The sequence below is a fragment of the Mobula hypostoma genome, chromosome 4, assembly GCF_963921235.1.
Source record: "Mobula hypostoma chromosome 4, sMobHyp1.1, whole genome shotgun sequence".
Classification (NCBI taxonomy): domain Eukaryota; kingdom Metazoa; phylum Chordata; class Chondrichthyes; order Myliobatiformes; family Myliobatidae; genus Mobula; species Mobula hypostoma.
The window spans coordinates 9,809,477-9,826,561 of NC_086100.1; the positions used below are offsets into that span (position 1 = coordinate 9,809,477).

The following is a 17,085-nucleotide window of genomic DNA, read 5'->3' on the forward strand; positions in this document are numbered from 1 at the left end:
CTGGGAGTAATCCAGAGATTACTACCCTGAAGGTCCTGCTATTTGGTCTCTTCCTTCCTTATCTCACTGTGCAGGACTTCTGCCTGCTCACCCTCCCTCTTGAGAATCTTCTGCAGCTGCTCTGAGACATCCTGGACCCTAGCACCTGGGAGGCAACACACCAGCCCGTTGTGTATTTGTGGCAACAGAATCTCCTGTCCGTCCCTCTAACTATGGCTACCACTCTGTCTGTCTTTACCCTTCCCGGCTGAGCCTCGAAGCTGGCCACAGTGCCACCTGGCTTGGCTGCTGCGCCCTGATAGGAAGGTGGTGACATATGACATCAGCAGCGAAAGCGGAAGAAACTGCAGCAGTGAAGGGCCCCGCAGTCATCTGCATTTCACGCCACTCTACCATGACCCCAATCTGTCAAGAACTGTGTGGTGGCTGCCCATGCGTCAGCCTCCCCATAAAGTCACGTGCAGGTGTTCTCCATAAAGGGAATCCACAACCTCTTTGGAGAACATCATACTCAACTACCATTACAAATGACAATTTTTGATTCAAAACTTGGAGAATGTAGTATATGGAAAGCTAATGTGAATTTTGAAGAAGTTTTAAGAAACGTGTGCTAAGTTTGTTTATTTCAAGGTTATTGCCAGGACTTGAGGATCTGAGTTATAGGGAAAGGCTGAATAGGTTAAGACTTTATTCCCTAGAATGTAGAAGATTGAGGAAAGATTTCATGGAGGTATACAAAATTGAAGGTATGTATAGGGTAAATACCAGCAGGCTTTTCCCTTTGAGGTCGGTGAGACAAGAACTAGGGGTCAGGGGTTAAGGGTGAAAGATGAAATGCTTAAGGGGATCATGAGGGGGATCTTCTTCACTCAGAGGATGACGAGACTGTGGAACAAGCAGCGCAAGTGGTGCACGTGGGGTCGTTTTCAACATTTAAGAGAAATTTGGATAGGTGCGTGGATGGGTTGGGTATTGAGGACTCTGGTCTGGGTGCTGATCAATGGGACTGGGCAGGTCAATTGTTTTGCATGGACTAGATGGGATGAATGGCCTGTTTCTGTGCTGTAGTGGTCTAAGACTCCATTGTCACTTCCCGAGTGAAAAACTTGCCTTGTATAAATACCGTCCATACAGATCAATTCATTATCCAGTACACTGAGGTGGTACAAGGAAACACATTATAGAATGCAGAATAATAGTAAACTGAAGAAGCTTTAGAAGAAGTAGCAGAGGTGTATGCAATTATAATTATACACACCTCTACAGGTACATTGGTAACAATAATAATAGCTTCATTTATATTTCACCTTTTATACATGAAGATGCAAGCTCAAAATGGAGATTTAGTTGCTCTTCATTTATCAGCTGTATTCTCCACTGTTAAAGCCCCAGCGAATGGAATACTTTCCCCAGTCCTCTTGAAAGGAACCACTAACAAGAATAAACCAGATGACCCCTTGGGGTTCCTCCACCTGACTCGGGAAGTCAGAGGCCTGATTAATGCTGCACTGGATCCAGAGTAATAATTATTTTGTTCTCCTTATACGTGTGGAATGATGTAAAATAATCTGGAATCTTGAAAAGAGAAGTTGTGTTGTTTCTCCACATTAAAAATTATGTGCTGGTTATCCTCAGATAACCATCTGAGGATTAACCCTATCGGTCAAAGAACCGTCATCAACCTGGGAAAAGTGAGAAATCAAACATAGTTTAAGTTGCAGAGAGAGGGAGGGGCAGAACAAACAGAGGAAATGTCTGTGATATAAAGAGAGATCACAGTTATCACCCACGATATTTACCACAGAATCAGGTGCAATGTGGCCCTTGCAATTGTTCCACTTTTAGTATCTGTGGTGTAGAAATTACTCAGAGTATTGCATTCAGTTCTGGTCACTGCATTATGGGAAGCTTTAGAGAGGGTGCTGAGGAGATTTACAAGGATGCTGCCTGGATTAGAGAGCATACCTTTCAAGAGTAGGTAAAGTGAGCTGGAGTTTTTCTCTTTGGAGTGAAGGAGGATGAGAGGTGATGATAGAGGTGTACAAGATGACAAGAGCATAGACAGCCAGAGTCTTTTTCCAAGGGTGGAATTGGCTAATACAAGGGGGCATAATTTTAAGGTGAGAGAGAGAAGTATAGGGAAAGATGTCAGAGAGGTAATTTAAACGAAGAGTGAGAAATGCACTGCTGGGGTGGTGGGAGAGGCGGACACATTAGGAAGATTTAAAGAGACTCTTAGATAGGTACATGGGTGAAAAAAATAGAAGGCTAAGTGGGTTAGATTAGTTTTAGATAGGTTAAAAGATCGGCATATCATCGTGGGCCAAAGGGCCTGTACTCTTCTGTGCTGTTCTACGTTTTATGTTCTGAAAAATTACACTATTCAAAATTTCAGAAGCTTGCTCATGACCACAAGAAACTGCGGAGAGTTGTGAACACAACGCCCTCCCCTCTCTGGACTCTGTCTGCACTTCTTGCTGCCTCAATAAAACAGCCAGCATAATCAAAGATCCCACCCACCCCGGGCATTTGTTCTCGGGAATTGGGAAGAAGATACAAAAAGCTGAAAGCTCGAACCATCAGGCATAAGTACAGCTTCTACCCTGCTGTTATCAGACTCTTAAACGATAAAATGGATTATAGACCTCACAATCCACCTTGCACCTTGTTTACCTGCACTGCACTTCCTCTGTGACACCCTGCGGTAGTATTGTTCTACCTCAATGCACTGTGTAATAATTTGATCTGTATGAAAAGTTTGCAGGACGAGTTTTGCATTGTATCTTGATACATGTGATACTCGTTAATAGTAATTCCATCTTTGGCTGCTTTCTTTTTGAGTGCTGAAGGCTGAGGGGGACACCCAATGGCAGTTTATAAAATTATGAGAGGAATGGACAGCAGTATCTTTTACCCAATGTTGAAAAATCTAATATCAGAGGGCATATAATGTGAAGAGGGTAGGTTCAAAAGTGACTTGTGGGGTAGATGTTTTGCACAGAGAGTACGAGTACATTGGTTTACTATTGTTACATGTACCAACGTGGAGTAAAAAACTTTGATCTGCATGCCATCCATACAGATCACCACAACAGTGCATTGAGGTCATACAGGGGAAACAATTACAGACTGCAGAATGGAATGTTCCAGTTACAAAGAATATAAACTTGGTAGATGCAGATTAACTGGTGAATCAGTTTGTTATTGTTACATGTACAGAAGCACAGTGAAAACCCTGTTTTGCATGCTGTCTATCTGTATCAATTCATCACACAGTGCATTTAGGGAAGACACACAGGGCTGCGTTCCTACCCTCCTGCTCTATTCACTTTACACTTATGACTGTGTGACTCCAATGCCATGCCAGAATCAACAAACCCATTCGTAAGGCCAGTGATATTGTGGGGATGGAACTGGACTCTCTGACGGTGGTGTCTGAAAAGAGGATGCTGTCCAAGTTGCATGCCATCTTGGACAATGTCTCCCATCCACTACATAATGTACTGATTGGGCACAGGAGTACATTCAGCCAGAGACTCATTCCACCGAGATGCAGCACAGAGCGTCATAGGAAATCATTCCTGCCTGTGGCCATCAAACTTTACAACTCCTCCCTTGGAGGGTCAGACACCCTGAGCCAATAGACTGATCCTGGACTTATTAACATCTGGCATAATTTACATATTACTATTTAATTATTTATGGTTTTATATTGTTATATTTATACTCTATTCTTGGTTGGTGCAACTGTAACGAAACCCAATTTCCCTCAGGATCAATAAAGTATGTCTATCTATCTATCTATCTATTTCAGTTTGCTGACAACACCACTGTTGCTGGCCAGGTCAAAGGTGGTGAAGAATCAGCAGATAGGAGGGCAATTGAAAACCTGGCTGGGTGGTGGTGCTGCAGTGACAACCTCTGGACCCAATGTCGGCTGATTAGAGACTTCAGTCGGAGGAAACCAGAGGTTCATGAGTCTGTCCTCATCAGGAGATCAAAGGGTCAGTCACTTTTAATTCCTTTGTGTTAACATTTCAGAGGACCTGCCCTGGGCCAGCACGTAAGAAAGTACAGCAGTGCTTCTTCTACTCCCTTCGAAGTTTGTGAAGATTCAGCATGACATCTAAAACTTCAGCAAACTTCGATAACAGTGTGGTGAAGAGTATATTGACTTGCTGCGTCACAGCCTGGTATGGAAGCACCAATGTCCTTGAACGTAATATCCTACAAAAAGCAGTGGATGCAGCCCGATACCTCATGGGTAGAGCCCTCCCCTCCATTGAGCACGTCAACACGAAGCATTGTTGCAGGAAAGCAACCTCCGTCTCACTGGTGCCATCAGGAGGGAGGTACAGGAGCCTCAGGACTCACACCACCTGGTTCAGCAACAGCCATTACCCCTCAACAATCAGGCTCCTGAAACAAAGAGGATAACTTCACTCAACTTCACTTGCCCCATCAGTGAAATGTTCCTACAGCCTATGGACTCACTTTCAAGGACTCTTCATCTCATGTTCTCAATATTCATTGCTTATTTATTTATTATTATTGTTTCTTTCTTTTTACATTTACACAGTTTGTTGTCTTTTGCTCAGGCTGGTGTGGTCTTTCATTGATTCTATTATGGTTAGAGTCATAGAGTCATGGAGAAGAACAGCATAGAAACAAATCCTTTAGTCCATCTATTCCAGGACAAAACAATTTAAACTGCCTACTCCCACTGACCTCCATACCCCTACTATCCATGTACCTATCTAAACTTCTCTTGAACATTGAGATCAAGCTCGCATGCACCACTTGTACCAGCAGTTCATTCCACACTCTCACCACCCTCTGAGTGAAGAAGTTTCCCCTCATGTTCATCTTAAACTTTTCACCTTTCATCCTTAGCCATGATCTCTGGTTGTAGTCCCACCAAACCTCAGTGGAAAAAGCCTGCTTTCATTTACCCTATCTACACCCTTCGTAATTTTATATACTGTGCCTCTATCAAATCTCCTCTCAATCTTCTGCGTTCCTAAGAATACAGTCCTAACCTATTCAATCTTTCCTTATAACTCGGCTCCTCCAGACCCGGCATCATTCTTGTAATATTTCTTTGCATTCTTTCAGCCTTATTTACTCTTTCCTGTAGGCAGGTGACCAAAGCTGCACACTGTACTCTAAATTAGGCCTCATCAATGTCTTATACAACTTCAACATAACATCCCATCTACCATACTCAGTACATTGATCTATGAATGCCAATGTGACAAAAGCTTGCTTACAACCCTATCTACCTATGACCCTACTTTCAATGAATTATGGACCTGTATTTCCTGATCCCACTGTTCTACCACACTCCTCAGTGCCCTGCTGTTCATTGTGTAAAACCTACTCTAAAGTACAAAACCTCTCCCTTGGGTGCATTAAATTCCATCTGCCAATTTTTGGCCCATTTTTCCAGCTGATGCAGATCCCTCAGCAAGCCATGATAGCCTTCCTCACTGTCCACTACACCCCCAATCTTAGTGTCATCTGCAAATTTGCTGATCCAGTTTACCATATTATCATTGACGCAGAGACGCAGATGACAAATAACAAAGGACCCAGCACCGATCTATGCGACACACCATGTGACAGGCCTCCATTCAAAGAGACAACTCTCTACTACCACTGTCAGGCTAAAGTCTAATCCAATTTACTACCTCATCCTGAATGCCGAGCGAGTGAACCTTCTTCACCAGCCTTCTATGCAGGACCTTGTCAAATGCCTTACTGAAGTCCATGATGACAACATCCACTGCCTTGCCTTCATCCACTTTCCTGGCGACTTCCTCGAAAGACTCCCTAAGATTGATTATACATGACCAACTATGCATGAAGCCCTGCCGACTATCCTCAATCAGTTCATGTCTATCCAAGTACTTATATATCAGGTCCCTTAGAATACCTTCCAATAATTTTCCCACAAACAATGTCAGACTCACTAGACTATAATTTCCTGGTTTATGTTTAGACCCTTTTTTTCAAACAGCGGAACAATATTGGCTGTGCTCCAATCCTCTGGTGGAATGCCCGGGCTGGTGCGGTCTTTCATTGATTCTATAATGGTTGTAGTCATACAGTCGTGGAAAGGTACAGCACAGAAGCAAGAAGTGTCAGATAATGAGTTTCAAGGTCATAACAAGGTAGACCATGAGATAAAGGGTCCATCATCAAGAGGTGAAGGGTACCTGGAATAGTTTACCACAGGTGGTAGTCGAGGTGCTTCAGAGGCTCTTAGGTAGAAATATGTTAGTGCGGGGAATGGAGGGATGTGGACCCTGCCATACCCCTTGGCTGAAGGGATTAGTTTAGTTAAGCATTTCATAAAACATGGATCAATAGAGGCCTTACAGCTCATCATGTCGTGGCATGTTGATACCAAGATCAATCTAACCCCTTCCCTCATAGCTCTCCATTTTTCTTTCATCTATGTGTCTATCAATGCCATTTAAATGTCCCTCATGTACCTCCTATCCACCAACCCCCCCCCCCCAGCAGCACATTCCACTCTCTGAGTAAAATGCTTACCTCTGACATCTTCCCCTGTACGTTCCTCCAATCACCTTAAGTTTATGTCCTTTGGTAATCTCTCTTATCCTCTCATATTTTTTGTTCCCTTTCAAACAAGATGAGGAGGAATTTCTTTAGCCAGAGGGTGGTGAGTCTGTGGAATTCATTGCTACAGATGACTGTGAAGGCCAAGTCATTTAAAGCAGAGCCTGATAGGTTCTTGATTAATAAGAGCATTAAGGGTTATGGGGAGAAAGCAGGAGAACGAGGTTGAGAGGTATAATAACATTTGCTCGGATACTGAGAAAAATTGAGTGAGGTAGTTAATGAGTTCTTTGCTTCACTATTTACCAAGGAAAAGGATATGGAGGACCAGGAGATCAGTTCTGAGTGTATAAATACATTAGGGCATTTAGAGGTCAAGGAGGAAGATGTGTTGGGCCTCCTATTGAGTGTTTAGTTTGATAAATCCCCAAGGCCTGATGGGTTTACCTTAAATTATTGATGGAGGCAAGAGATGAGATTGCTGGGGTCCTGACCAGTATCTTCTTATCCTCTCTAGCCACAGGGCGAGGTCCCAGAGGACTGGCGAGTAGTTGATGTTGTCCCTCTATTTATGAAGGGAACAAGAGAAAATCCTCAGAACTATAGACTGATGAGTCTCATGTCATTTGTAGGGAAATTGCTTCAGGAAATTCTTAGGCATAGAATATATGAGCATTTGGAAACACATGGCTTAATTAGGGCGAGCCAGCCTTGCCTTGTGCAGGGCAGGTCGTGTCTTACCAAATCGATTGAGATTTTTGATAAGGTGACGAGAGAGATTGATGAGGGTAGGGCAGTGGATGTTGTCTACTATGGAATTTAGAAAGGCGTTTGACTAATTTCCGCATAGGAGGCTAACCAAGAAGATTAAGATGCATGGGGTCCTTGGTGAGTGGGCTGTTTCAATTCAGAACTGGCTTGCGCAAAGAAGACAAAGGCTAGTGGTTGAAGGGACTTAATAGCGGCAGTGTTCTGCAGGCATCTGTGCTGGGACCTCTGATGTTTGTGATGTATATAAATGAATACTCACAATGCGCTGGCAGAACTCAGCAGGTCAGTCAGCATCAGTTGAAAGAGGTTAGAGGTTCATAAGATTATGAAGGGCCGAAACCCTTCGACTAATCTTTTCAACTGATGCTGACTGACCTGCTGAGTTCCTCCAGCGCATTGTGAGTGTTCCTTTGACAACAGCATCTGCAGATTATTTTATGTATATAAATGACCTGGATGAAAATGTAGATGGGTGGGTTAGTAAGTTTGCGGATGATACTAAGATTGGTGGAGTTGTCGATAGTGTAGAAGTAGGCAAATGATATAGCATGATATAAACCAGTTACAGATATGGCAGAGAAATGGCAAGTGCAGTTTAATCCAGATAAATGTGAGGTGTTGCGCCTCAGTCGGGCAAATGCAAGGAGACAGTACAGTGTTAAAGGCAAGATCCTTACCAGTGTTGCTGAGCAGAGATCCTGGGATTGAAGTTCATAGCTCCTTGAAAGTGGCCACGCAGGTCATAAGGTAGTTAAAAAGGCTTATGGAATGCTCGTTTTTTATTAGTTGTGGCATTGAGTTCAAAAGTCAGGAGGTTATATTGCAACTTTATAAAACTCTGGTTAGGCCACACCTGGAGTATTGCATACAGTTCTGCTTGTCCCACTATAGGAAGGATGTTGTGGCTTTGGAGAGGGTGCAGAAGAGGTTTACCGGGATGCTGCCTGGCTTAGAGGGCATGTGCTATCATGAGAGGCTGGATAAACCTGGGTTGTTTTCTCTGGAGTGTCAAAAGCTGAGGGGAGATCTGACAGAGGTTTGTAAGATTATGAGAGGCATAGATAGAGTAGACAGGGAGCATCACTGAAGATGTGTCCAGAAGCATCAGTAGATGTATGTACACAGTGTTTCCCAGGGTTGAAATGTCTAATACCAGAGGGCATGCATTGAAGGTGAGGGGGGTAGGTTCAAAGGGAGTGTGAGGAGTAAGTTTTTTTCTCAGAGAGTGGTGGATGCCTGGAATGCGCTGCCTGGTATGGCGGTGGTGGCATATACATCATCGTCATCGTCATCGTCAGGAGATGTTTAGATAGGCACATAGATTTAGGAAGACGGAGGGATATGGCCATTGTGTAGATAGGAGGGGTTAGTGCCTGGGTGTTTTTGATTTGCTTTTTAACTGTTTTGGTACAACACTGTGGGTCAAGTGGCCCGCTCCTCTGCTGTACTGTTCGATATCATAAACCAGCTATGTTCTGAATGGCGGAGCAGACTCGATGGCCCGAATGGCCTAGTTCTGATCCTATGTCTGAAAGTCTCATCTCATTCCTAGTTTAACTAGTTCGACACAAAATTCTGGGCCGAAGGGCCTGTCCGAGCACAGTACTGTTCCAGGCTGTAGATTAATCAGAGACAGGATTCCTGTGCAGCCACGAGGCTGCCCCTGCTGTCTTCTCCAGTATCGTACAGCTGCTTTCAATCTTGAGAGGTAAGACTGAGAGAGGGCTGTAAGCTACTCGTGGCATGTCTACGTATGTAATAACGATACTGAGAACAGAAATATGCCAGGGATTGTTGCTAACTCACTGTTAACGGGGGACTCCTCTATAGAAACTTCTACCTTTGTATTTCCTTAAGAAGGTATTTTCAGCGTCTGTGGAGTGAAATGTGGGTGAAGCCTTTCGAAATGTGTTACCAGTCCAAAAAGGCTGATTGTGGATTATTTTCCTGGAGTTTCTCTTTGTTTCTGTTGCTCTGGATAGCCTTGCTCTTCCCCAGTCATCCTGAAGCTTTCCCTGCGTGGAAGATCGAGCTGGTAAGAGTGAATTTTACAAAAATTTGACCAGAAAAGTAAACTACTAACCTATTTACAGAAAGGAAGTGCTAATGTTCTCTTTAGGGAAAATTATAATATCAATATTGAGGAATTATACAATTTGATTTAAAGTTTGTAGAACTGCTTTGATATATTTAGGGTGTTACAGTAGTGTGACACTATTACAATTCAGGGCACTTGGTGTTTGGAGTTCAATTCTGGCTCTGACTGTAAGGAGTTTGTACGTTCTCCCCATGACCGCGTGGGTTTCCTCCCGCAGGCCAAAGGTGTTCTAGTAGGTTAATTAGTGAATGTACATTGTCCTGTGATTAGGCCAGTGTTAAGTTGGTGGGTTGCTGGGTGATGCAGCTCATTTGGATAGGCACGAGGATGGGAAGGTAGGCAGAGCTATGTTCCGGGTGCATGTTGATCGGACTTGGCAGAATGATGGATGGGCTGAATTGGAAAGGTGGGTGCGGCCCTGAGAGCACATTGAAGCAGCAAGTCGCAGTGAGAAACGACCCAATGTTCGGATAATTTAAGCCCCTGGCCAGATTGGAAAGGTCAGGGTGCTGGGGCCGGAGGTGGGGGACGAGGTAGTACAGCTCACCGCTCTGCGACGTTTACTCGGCTCTGCGCTGAACGGAGGCCACAGCTTCATGTCTGTGGATGGCTTCATTTATCGTTCGCATGACTTGTTTTTTTTTTCTCTCTCTCTACACATTGGGTGTTTGAAGTCTTTTTTTAAATGGGTTCTTTTGGGTTTCTGTGTTTTGTGGTTACCTGTAAGGAGACCAATCTCAAGGTTGTATATAATATGCATACTCTGATGATAAATGTACTTTGAACTTGCGTAGGGTTGGTTCTGTGCAGTAGTGTTCTATGACGATATGAATATTTTAATGACCAGGGTAAATCCCTCTCTGCTGGAATTTATGTTATTTTGCACCATAAGACATAAGAGCAGAATTAGGCCATTCGGCCCATTAAGACTGCTACACCATTCCATCATGGCTGATTCCCTCTCAACCCCACTTTCCTGCCTTCTCCCTATAACCTTTGATGCCTTAACTAATCACACACCTATCAATCTCCACTTTAAATATATCCAGTAATTTGACCTCCACAGCTGTCTGTGATAATGAATTCCACAGATTCACCACCCCTGGCTAAAGAAATTCCTTCTCATCTCTGTTCTAAAGTGCCGCCCTTCTATTCTGAGGCTCTTCCCTCTGGTCCTATACTCCCCTAGTACTGGAAGCATTCTCTCCATGCCCACTCTATCCAGACCTCTCAATATTCGATGGGTTTCAATCCTACCTTATTCTCTAAACCTCAGCCCAGAACCATCAAACGCTCCTCACACATTAACCCTTTCATTCCAAGGATCACTCATGAATCTCCTCAGATCCTCTTCATTGCCAGCACATTCTTTATTAGATAAGGGGCCTAAAACTGCTCATAATAATGTTCCAATATTCTCTGTGTCTTCCACAATTTTTTTTCAACGACGAAGCCTAGACTCCAGGAAACAATGAAATAGTGAGTAAATCCTAGGAGAAAAAAAATTACAGTGATTTTAAAGGTTGGACGTTGGTTGGACGTTTTTGTTTTACTGAATTTTCCTTGATCACCCTTCTTAATTACAAACAGTTGGATTGAGAATCAACTATTATGCAAGTGGGTATCAGAATGTTTATCACGGTATAGTCACCAGTCTCCCCTATATCTATCCTTGTTACATATCCTGCTGCCTGTGCAAAGCAGCCAGAATAATCAAAGACACGTCCCACCTCAGCCTTTCTCTCTTCTGCCCCCTCCCATTGCACAGAAGATACAAAGTCTTGGAAGCACACATCACCAGGCTCAACGACAACTTCTCTGCCACTGTTACAAAAGTCTTGAATGGAATCTTGTATGATTGATCTAACTCCTCATGGTCTTAGTACCTTATTTGTTTACCTGCTTTGCAAAAGGTCATTGAGGTAGCACAGGGGGAAAGGACAATGACTTGCAGAGTATTTTGTTACAGTTACCAAGCAAGGTAGACAGTACGGCACAAAGCCATGATGAGGCTGATTGTGAGGTCAAGAGTCTAGCTGATTGTACTAGAGAACTGTCTTGTACTGTCCTTTAGCCTGGTGCTCTGTGCTTTCAGGCTCTTGCATCTTCAGCCTAATGGGTGAGGGGTGACGACCATAAGAGCTGTGGAAAACACAGCTCAGAACATCACAAGTTTCAGCCTTCCCTCCGTGGACTCAGTCTACACATCTTGCTTGCTAAATTGGTCAACATAAACCAAAGATTTCACCCACTCTAGAGATTCTCTCTTCTCCCATCTTCCATTGGATAGAAGACACAAAAGCCCGAAAGAATGTACCACCAGGATCAAAGGCAGCTTCTACCCCACTGCTATAAGACTACTGAACAGACCTCTTGTACGAGAAGATGGACTCTTGATCTCACAACCTACCAGCCTATTTTCTTCCTACACTACACTTTTTCTGTAACTGTAATACCTTACTCTGCATTTTGTTATGATCTTTCCTTTTGTACTATCCCAGTGTACTAATGTACGGATGGCAAACAAACAAAAGCTTTTCACTGAAATTCATCGAATCAGAGAGCAATATTGCACAGATACAGACCCTTCAGCCCAATCAGTGCATGCTGACCAGGTCGCCCAGCCAGCTCGTCTCAATTTCCAGCACTTGGCCCATATCCCCCTAGCCCTACACCTCTTTAACTCAGGTACAAGGTATCTCTGCACCTAGGACAATAATAAACCAGTTACCACTAATTCCCTTTCTCAGTTTGCTGGGCACAGTGTGCAGGGACACCATTAGGAGGAGTTTGGAGACAAGAGACTAACTGTTGGTGTCATGCCACGTATAGTTAACATTACCGGAGCCAGCGTCACAAAGTGACTTTGGTTAATCACAGGTTTTGGGTGCACAAGAATAACTCAAATTGATGGGCAGCATTTCTCAAAGTTCGAAAGGTCAAAGTAAATTTATTATCAAAGTATGTATATGTTACCATATAAAAACATAGAAACAGAGAAACAGAGAAAATCTACAGCACAATACAGGCCCTTCGGCCCACAATGCTGTGCTGAACATGTCCTTACCTTAGAAATTACCCAGAGTTACCTATAGCCCTCTATTTTTATAAGCCCCATGTACCTATCCTGGAGTCTCTCAAAAAACCCTATCGTATTTGCCTCCACCACTGCCGCTGGCAGCCCATTCCACGCACTCACCACTCTCTGCATAAAAAAACTTACCCCTGACATCTCCTCTGTACCTACTTCCAAGCACCTTAAAACTGTGCCCTCTTGTGCTAGCCATCTCAGCCCTTGGAAAAAGTCTCTGGCTATCCACACGATCAATGCCTCTCATCATCTTGAACAGCTCTATCAGGTCACCCCTCATCCTCTGTCGCTCCAAGGAGAAAAGACCAAGTTCACTCAACCTATTCTCATAAGGCATGCTCCCCAGTCCAGGCAACATACTTGTAAATCTCTTCTGCACTCTTTCAATAGTTTCCACATCCTTCCTGTAGTGAGGCGACCGGAACTGAGCACAGTACTCCAAGTGGGGTCTGACCTCTTGGTAACATTACCTCTTGGCTCTTAAACTCAGTCCCAGGATTGATGAAGGCCAATGCACCATATGCCTTCTTAACCACAGAGTCAACCTGTGCAGCAGCTTTGAGTGTCCTATGGACTTAGACCCCAAGATCTCTCTGATCCTCCACGCTGCCGAGAGTCTTACCATTCATACTATATTCTGCCATCATATTTGACCTACCAAAATGAACCACCTCACACTTATCTGGGTTGAACTCCATCTGCCACTTCTCAGCCCAGTTTTGCATCCTATCAATGTCCCGCTGTAACCTCTGACAACCCTCCACACTATCCAATCAGGCTCATAAGACACAACCTGCCTTTGGCAAAGCCATGCTGACTATTCCTAATCATATTATGCCTTTCCAAATGTTCATAAATCTTGCCTCTCAGGATCTTCTCTATCAGCTTACCAACCACTGAAGTAAGACTCACTTGGTCTATAATTTCCTGGGCTATCTCTACTCCCCTTCTTGAATAAGGGAACAACATTTGCAATCCTCCAATTCTCCGGAACCTCTCCTTTCCCCATTGATGATGCAAAGATCATTGCCAGAGGTTCAGCAATCTCCTCCCTCACCTCCCACAGTAGCCTGGGGTGCATCCCGTCCGGTCCCAGTGACTTATCCAACTTGATGCTTTCCAAATGCTCCAGCACATCCTCTTCTTTAATATCTACATGCTCAAGCTTATCAGTCTACAGTAAGTCATCCCTACAATCACCAAGATCCTTTTCCGTGGTGAATACTGAAGCAAACTATTCCTTAAGTACTGTACCTCTGCAGTCTCCTTCGGTTCCATACACACTGTTCCACTGTCACACTTGCTTGGTCCTATCCTCTCACGTCTTATCCTCTTGCTCTTCACATACTTGTGGAATGCCAAGTATTAATCCTGTCCGCCAAGGCCTTCTCATAGCCCCTTCTGGCTCTCCGAATTTCTGCTTCTCTCCTAATTTCTCCTTCTGGCTCCTTCCTGCTAGCCTTATAATCTTCTAGATCTCTATAATTACCTAGTTTTTTGAACCTTTTGTAAGCTCTTCTTTTCTTCTTGACTAGATTTTCAACAGCCTTTGTACACCATGGTTCCTGTACTCGACTATCCTTTCCCTGTCTCATTGGAACGTACCTGTGCAGAACACCATGCAAAAATCCCCTGAACATTTGCCACATTTCTTCCGTGGGTTTCCCTGAGAATATCTGTTTCCAATTTATGCCTCCAAGTTCCTGCCTGATAGCCTTATATTTCCCCTTAATCCTATTAAATGCTTTCCTAACTTGTCTGTTTCTATCTCTCTCCAATGCTACGGTAAAGGAGATAGAATTATGATTACTATGTCCAAAATGCTCTCCCACTGAGAGACCTGACACCTGACCAGGTTCAATTCCCAGTATCAGATTAAGTACAGCCTCTCCTCTTGTAGGCTTATCTACATACCATGTCAAGAAACCTTCCTGAACACATCTAACAAACTCCACCCCATCTAAACCCCTCACCCTAGGGAGATGCCAATCGATATTTGGGAAATTACCCACCTTAACAACCCTGTTATTATTATACCTTTCCAGAATCTGTCTCCCTATCCGCTCCGCGATGTCCCTGTTACAATTGGGTGGTCTATAAAAAACACCCAATAGAGTTATTGACCCCTTCCTGTTCCTATCTTCTACCCACAAGGACTCCATAGGTAATTCCTCCATGTCTTCCTCCTTTTCTGCAGCTGTGACACTATCTCTGATCAGCAGTGCCACGCCCCCACCTCTTTTGCCTCCCTCCCTGTCCTTTCTGAAACATCTAAAACCCGGCATTTGAAGTAACCATTCCCACCCCTGAGTCACCCATGTCTCTGTAATGGCCACAACATCATACCTCCAAGTACTGATCCATGCTCTAAGCTCATCCGCTTTGTTCATAATACTCCTTGCATTAAAATAGACACATCTCAAACTGTTGGTCTGAGCATGTCCCTTCTCTATCACCTGACTATCCTCCCTCTCGCACTGTCTCCAAGCTTTCTCTATTTGTGAACCAACCGCCTCTTCCTCCATCTCTTCAGTTCGGTTCTCACCCCCCAGCAATTCTAGTTTAAAGTCTCCCTGATAGTCTTAGCAAACCTCCCCAGCAGGATATTGGTTCCCCCTGGGATTCAAGTGCAACCTGTCCTTTTGTACAGGTCACACCTGCCCCAAAAGAGGTCCCAGTGATCCAGAAATCTGAATCCCTGCCCTCTGCTCCAATCCCTCAGCCACGCAGTTATCCCCCAGCTCATCCTATTCCTATACTCACTGTCGCGTGGCACAGGCGGTAATCCCGAGATTACTACCTTTGAGGCCCTGCTTCTCAACTTCCTTTCTAACTCCCTGTAGTCTAAAGATTAGCTGTATTTTTTTACATATGCTTTGAAATATCGAAATGTACAGTGAAGTGTATGGTTCACGGGGGGCAACTTGCAAGTGTTGCCACGCTTCCGGTGCCAACAAACATGTCTACGATGTACTAACCCTAACCCGTATATCTTTGGAATGTGGGAGGAAGCTGGAGCAGCAGGAGGAAACTCACACAGTCATGGGGAGAACGTACAAACTCCTTGCAGACAGCAGCAGGAATTGAAATGCATTCACTGCTCTGCTGCCGTGTTGCCGTATCTCAAGGTATAGTCTCTTCAGATTCATCTTCATGTAGGCAATTACCGCGAGAAAAGAAATACAGTAGAGTTTATGAAAAAATATTTCTAAACAGGCAAAGACTGACAAACATCCAACGTGCTGAAGAAGATAAAACATGGAAATAAATAAATAATACCGAGAACGTGAGTTGCGAGAGTCTTGAAAGTAGGCCTGTAGGTCATCGAGTCAGTTCAGAGTAGTGGTGAGAGAAGTTATCCACGGTTCAGGAGCCTGATGGCTGTAGGATAATAACAGTTCCTGGAGCAGGTAGTGCAGGACCTCAGACCTCCGTACCTCCTCAACTCCACTATCAGATCATTTTGCAGAGCAGAGATTGATGGGTGTTAATACTTTGATAAATATTGAGATAAGGATTAGCTTTATTTGTCACATGCACATGAAAACATTGAAGCATGCAGTGAAATGCATCATTTGCATTAACGAACACGCAGTTTTGTAGTTTGCAAGTGCCAGCATGCTTGTGGCACTAGCATAGCATGCCTACAACTTACTGACCCTTACCCGTACGTCTTTGGAATGTGGGAGGATGGTACTGCATGTCAGCTTGCTTCTGAGTCCTCCCCATCTCCACCTTCCCCAGTGCAGGACATCTGGAGTTATTTCTGTAGGAACTAGGCAAGGTGGAGGAGATCCCACCAGCCAGAACATCGGGAGCCCTGACTTGAACCATTTCTAACTGCATCATTTCCATTACACTTGCAGGAAGAAGGGAGAGCTGCGCTACGCAAATCGTACCAGATCCCAGCCTCAGCTGAAAAGATGCACGACATGCTTCTGCGGCGCAGGAAGCGGTACGCCATTAACCCTTCACTCCACAAGTGGGATCACTTCAACATCACCTACAAGTGAGTGGATCGTTGCAATGGGCAGACCATGCTTCAGGTACACTTCCTGGGCCAGCAGACCAAACTGGCTGTCAAAAGCAGTGGGCAAATTCAAACAAACACCATCTTTAATAGAAAAGTAAAATACGGCAGGAGCTGAAATTCAGAGGTGAAAATAGAATACGGTACAGAGCAAAAGCCTTGGGTACATATATATAGCTCAGGTGCCTAAGACTTTTGCACAGTACAGTATTTGTCAACGGAGCGGAGAGCGAGTTTGGAAATCTGGCGGGAGCAGAGGATGTTTGGGAATGGCGAGGGTGGAGCACATGGGAGGGGTGTGGGAGAGGTGGCAGAGGAGGAGTGCCAGCGGTGGGTGGTGCCAGTGCAGACACACCCAGCCCTGAGACACCAGGCAAGGCCATTTGATTCCAAACAATCGCTTTATTGATCATTACAGAATGGGTCTCCGATGCTTCCCACTCCCTCCCCTCTTCCCCTTTTCCCAACCACGATTCCCCTCTCCCTTCCCACTCAGTCCATAATAGAGAC

The 17,085-nt window shown here is 44.3% G+C and overlaps 1 protein-coding gene across 1 annotated transcript in view; it reads left to right on the forward strand.

The window, feature by feature from the left end:
- The first annotated feature begins 9,241 nt into the window (after window positions 1-9,241).
- mmp23bb (matrix metallopeptidase 23bb) overlaps window positions 9,242-17,085 on the forward strand; it is a 47,900-nt gene continuing 40,056 nt past the window's right edge. The window contains exons 1-2 of the mRNA XM_063044782.1: window positions 9,242-9,391; window positions 16,412-16,554. Coding sequence (XP_062900852.1) covers window positions 9,242-9,391; window positions 16,412-16,554 — 293 coding nt within the window. The remainder of the gene's footprint in view (window positions 9,392-16,411; window positions 16,555-17,085) is intronic.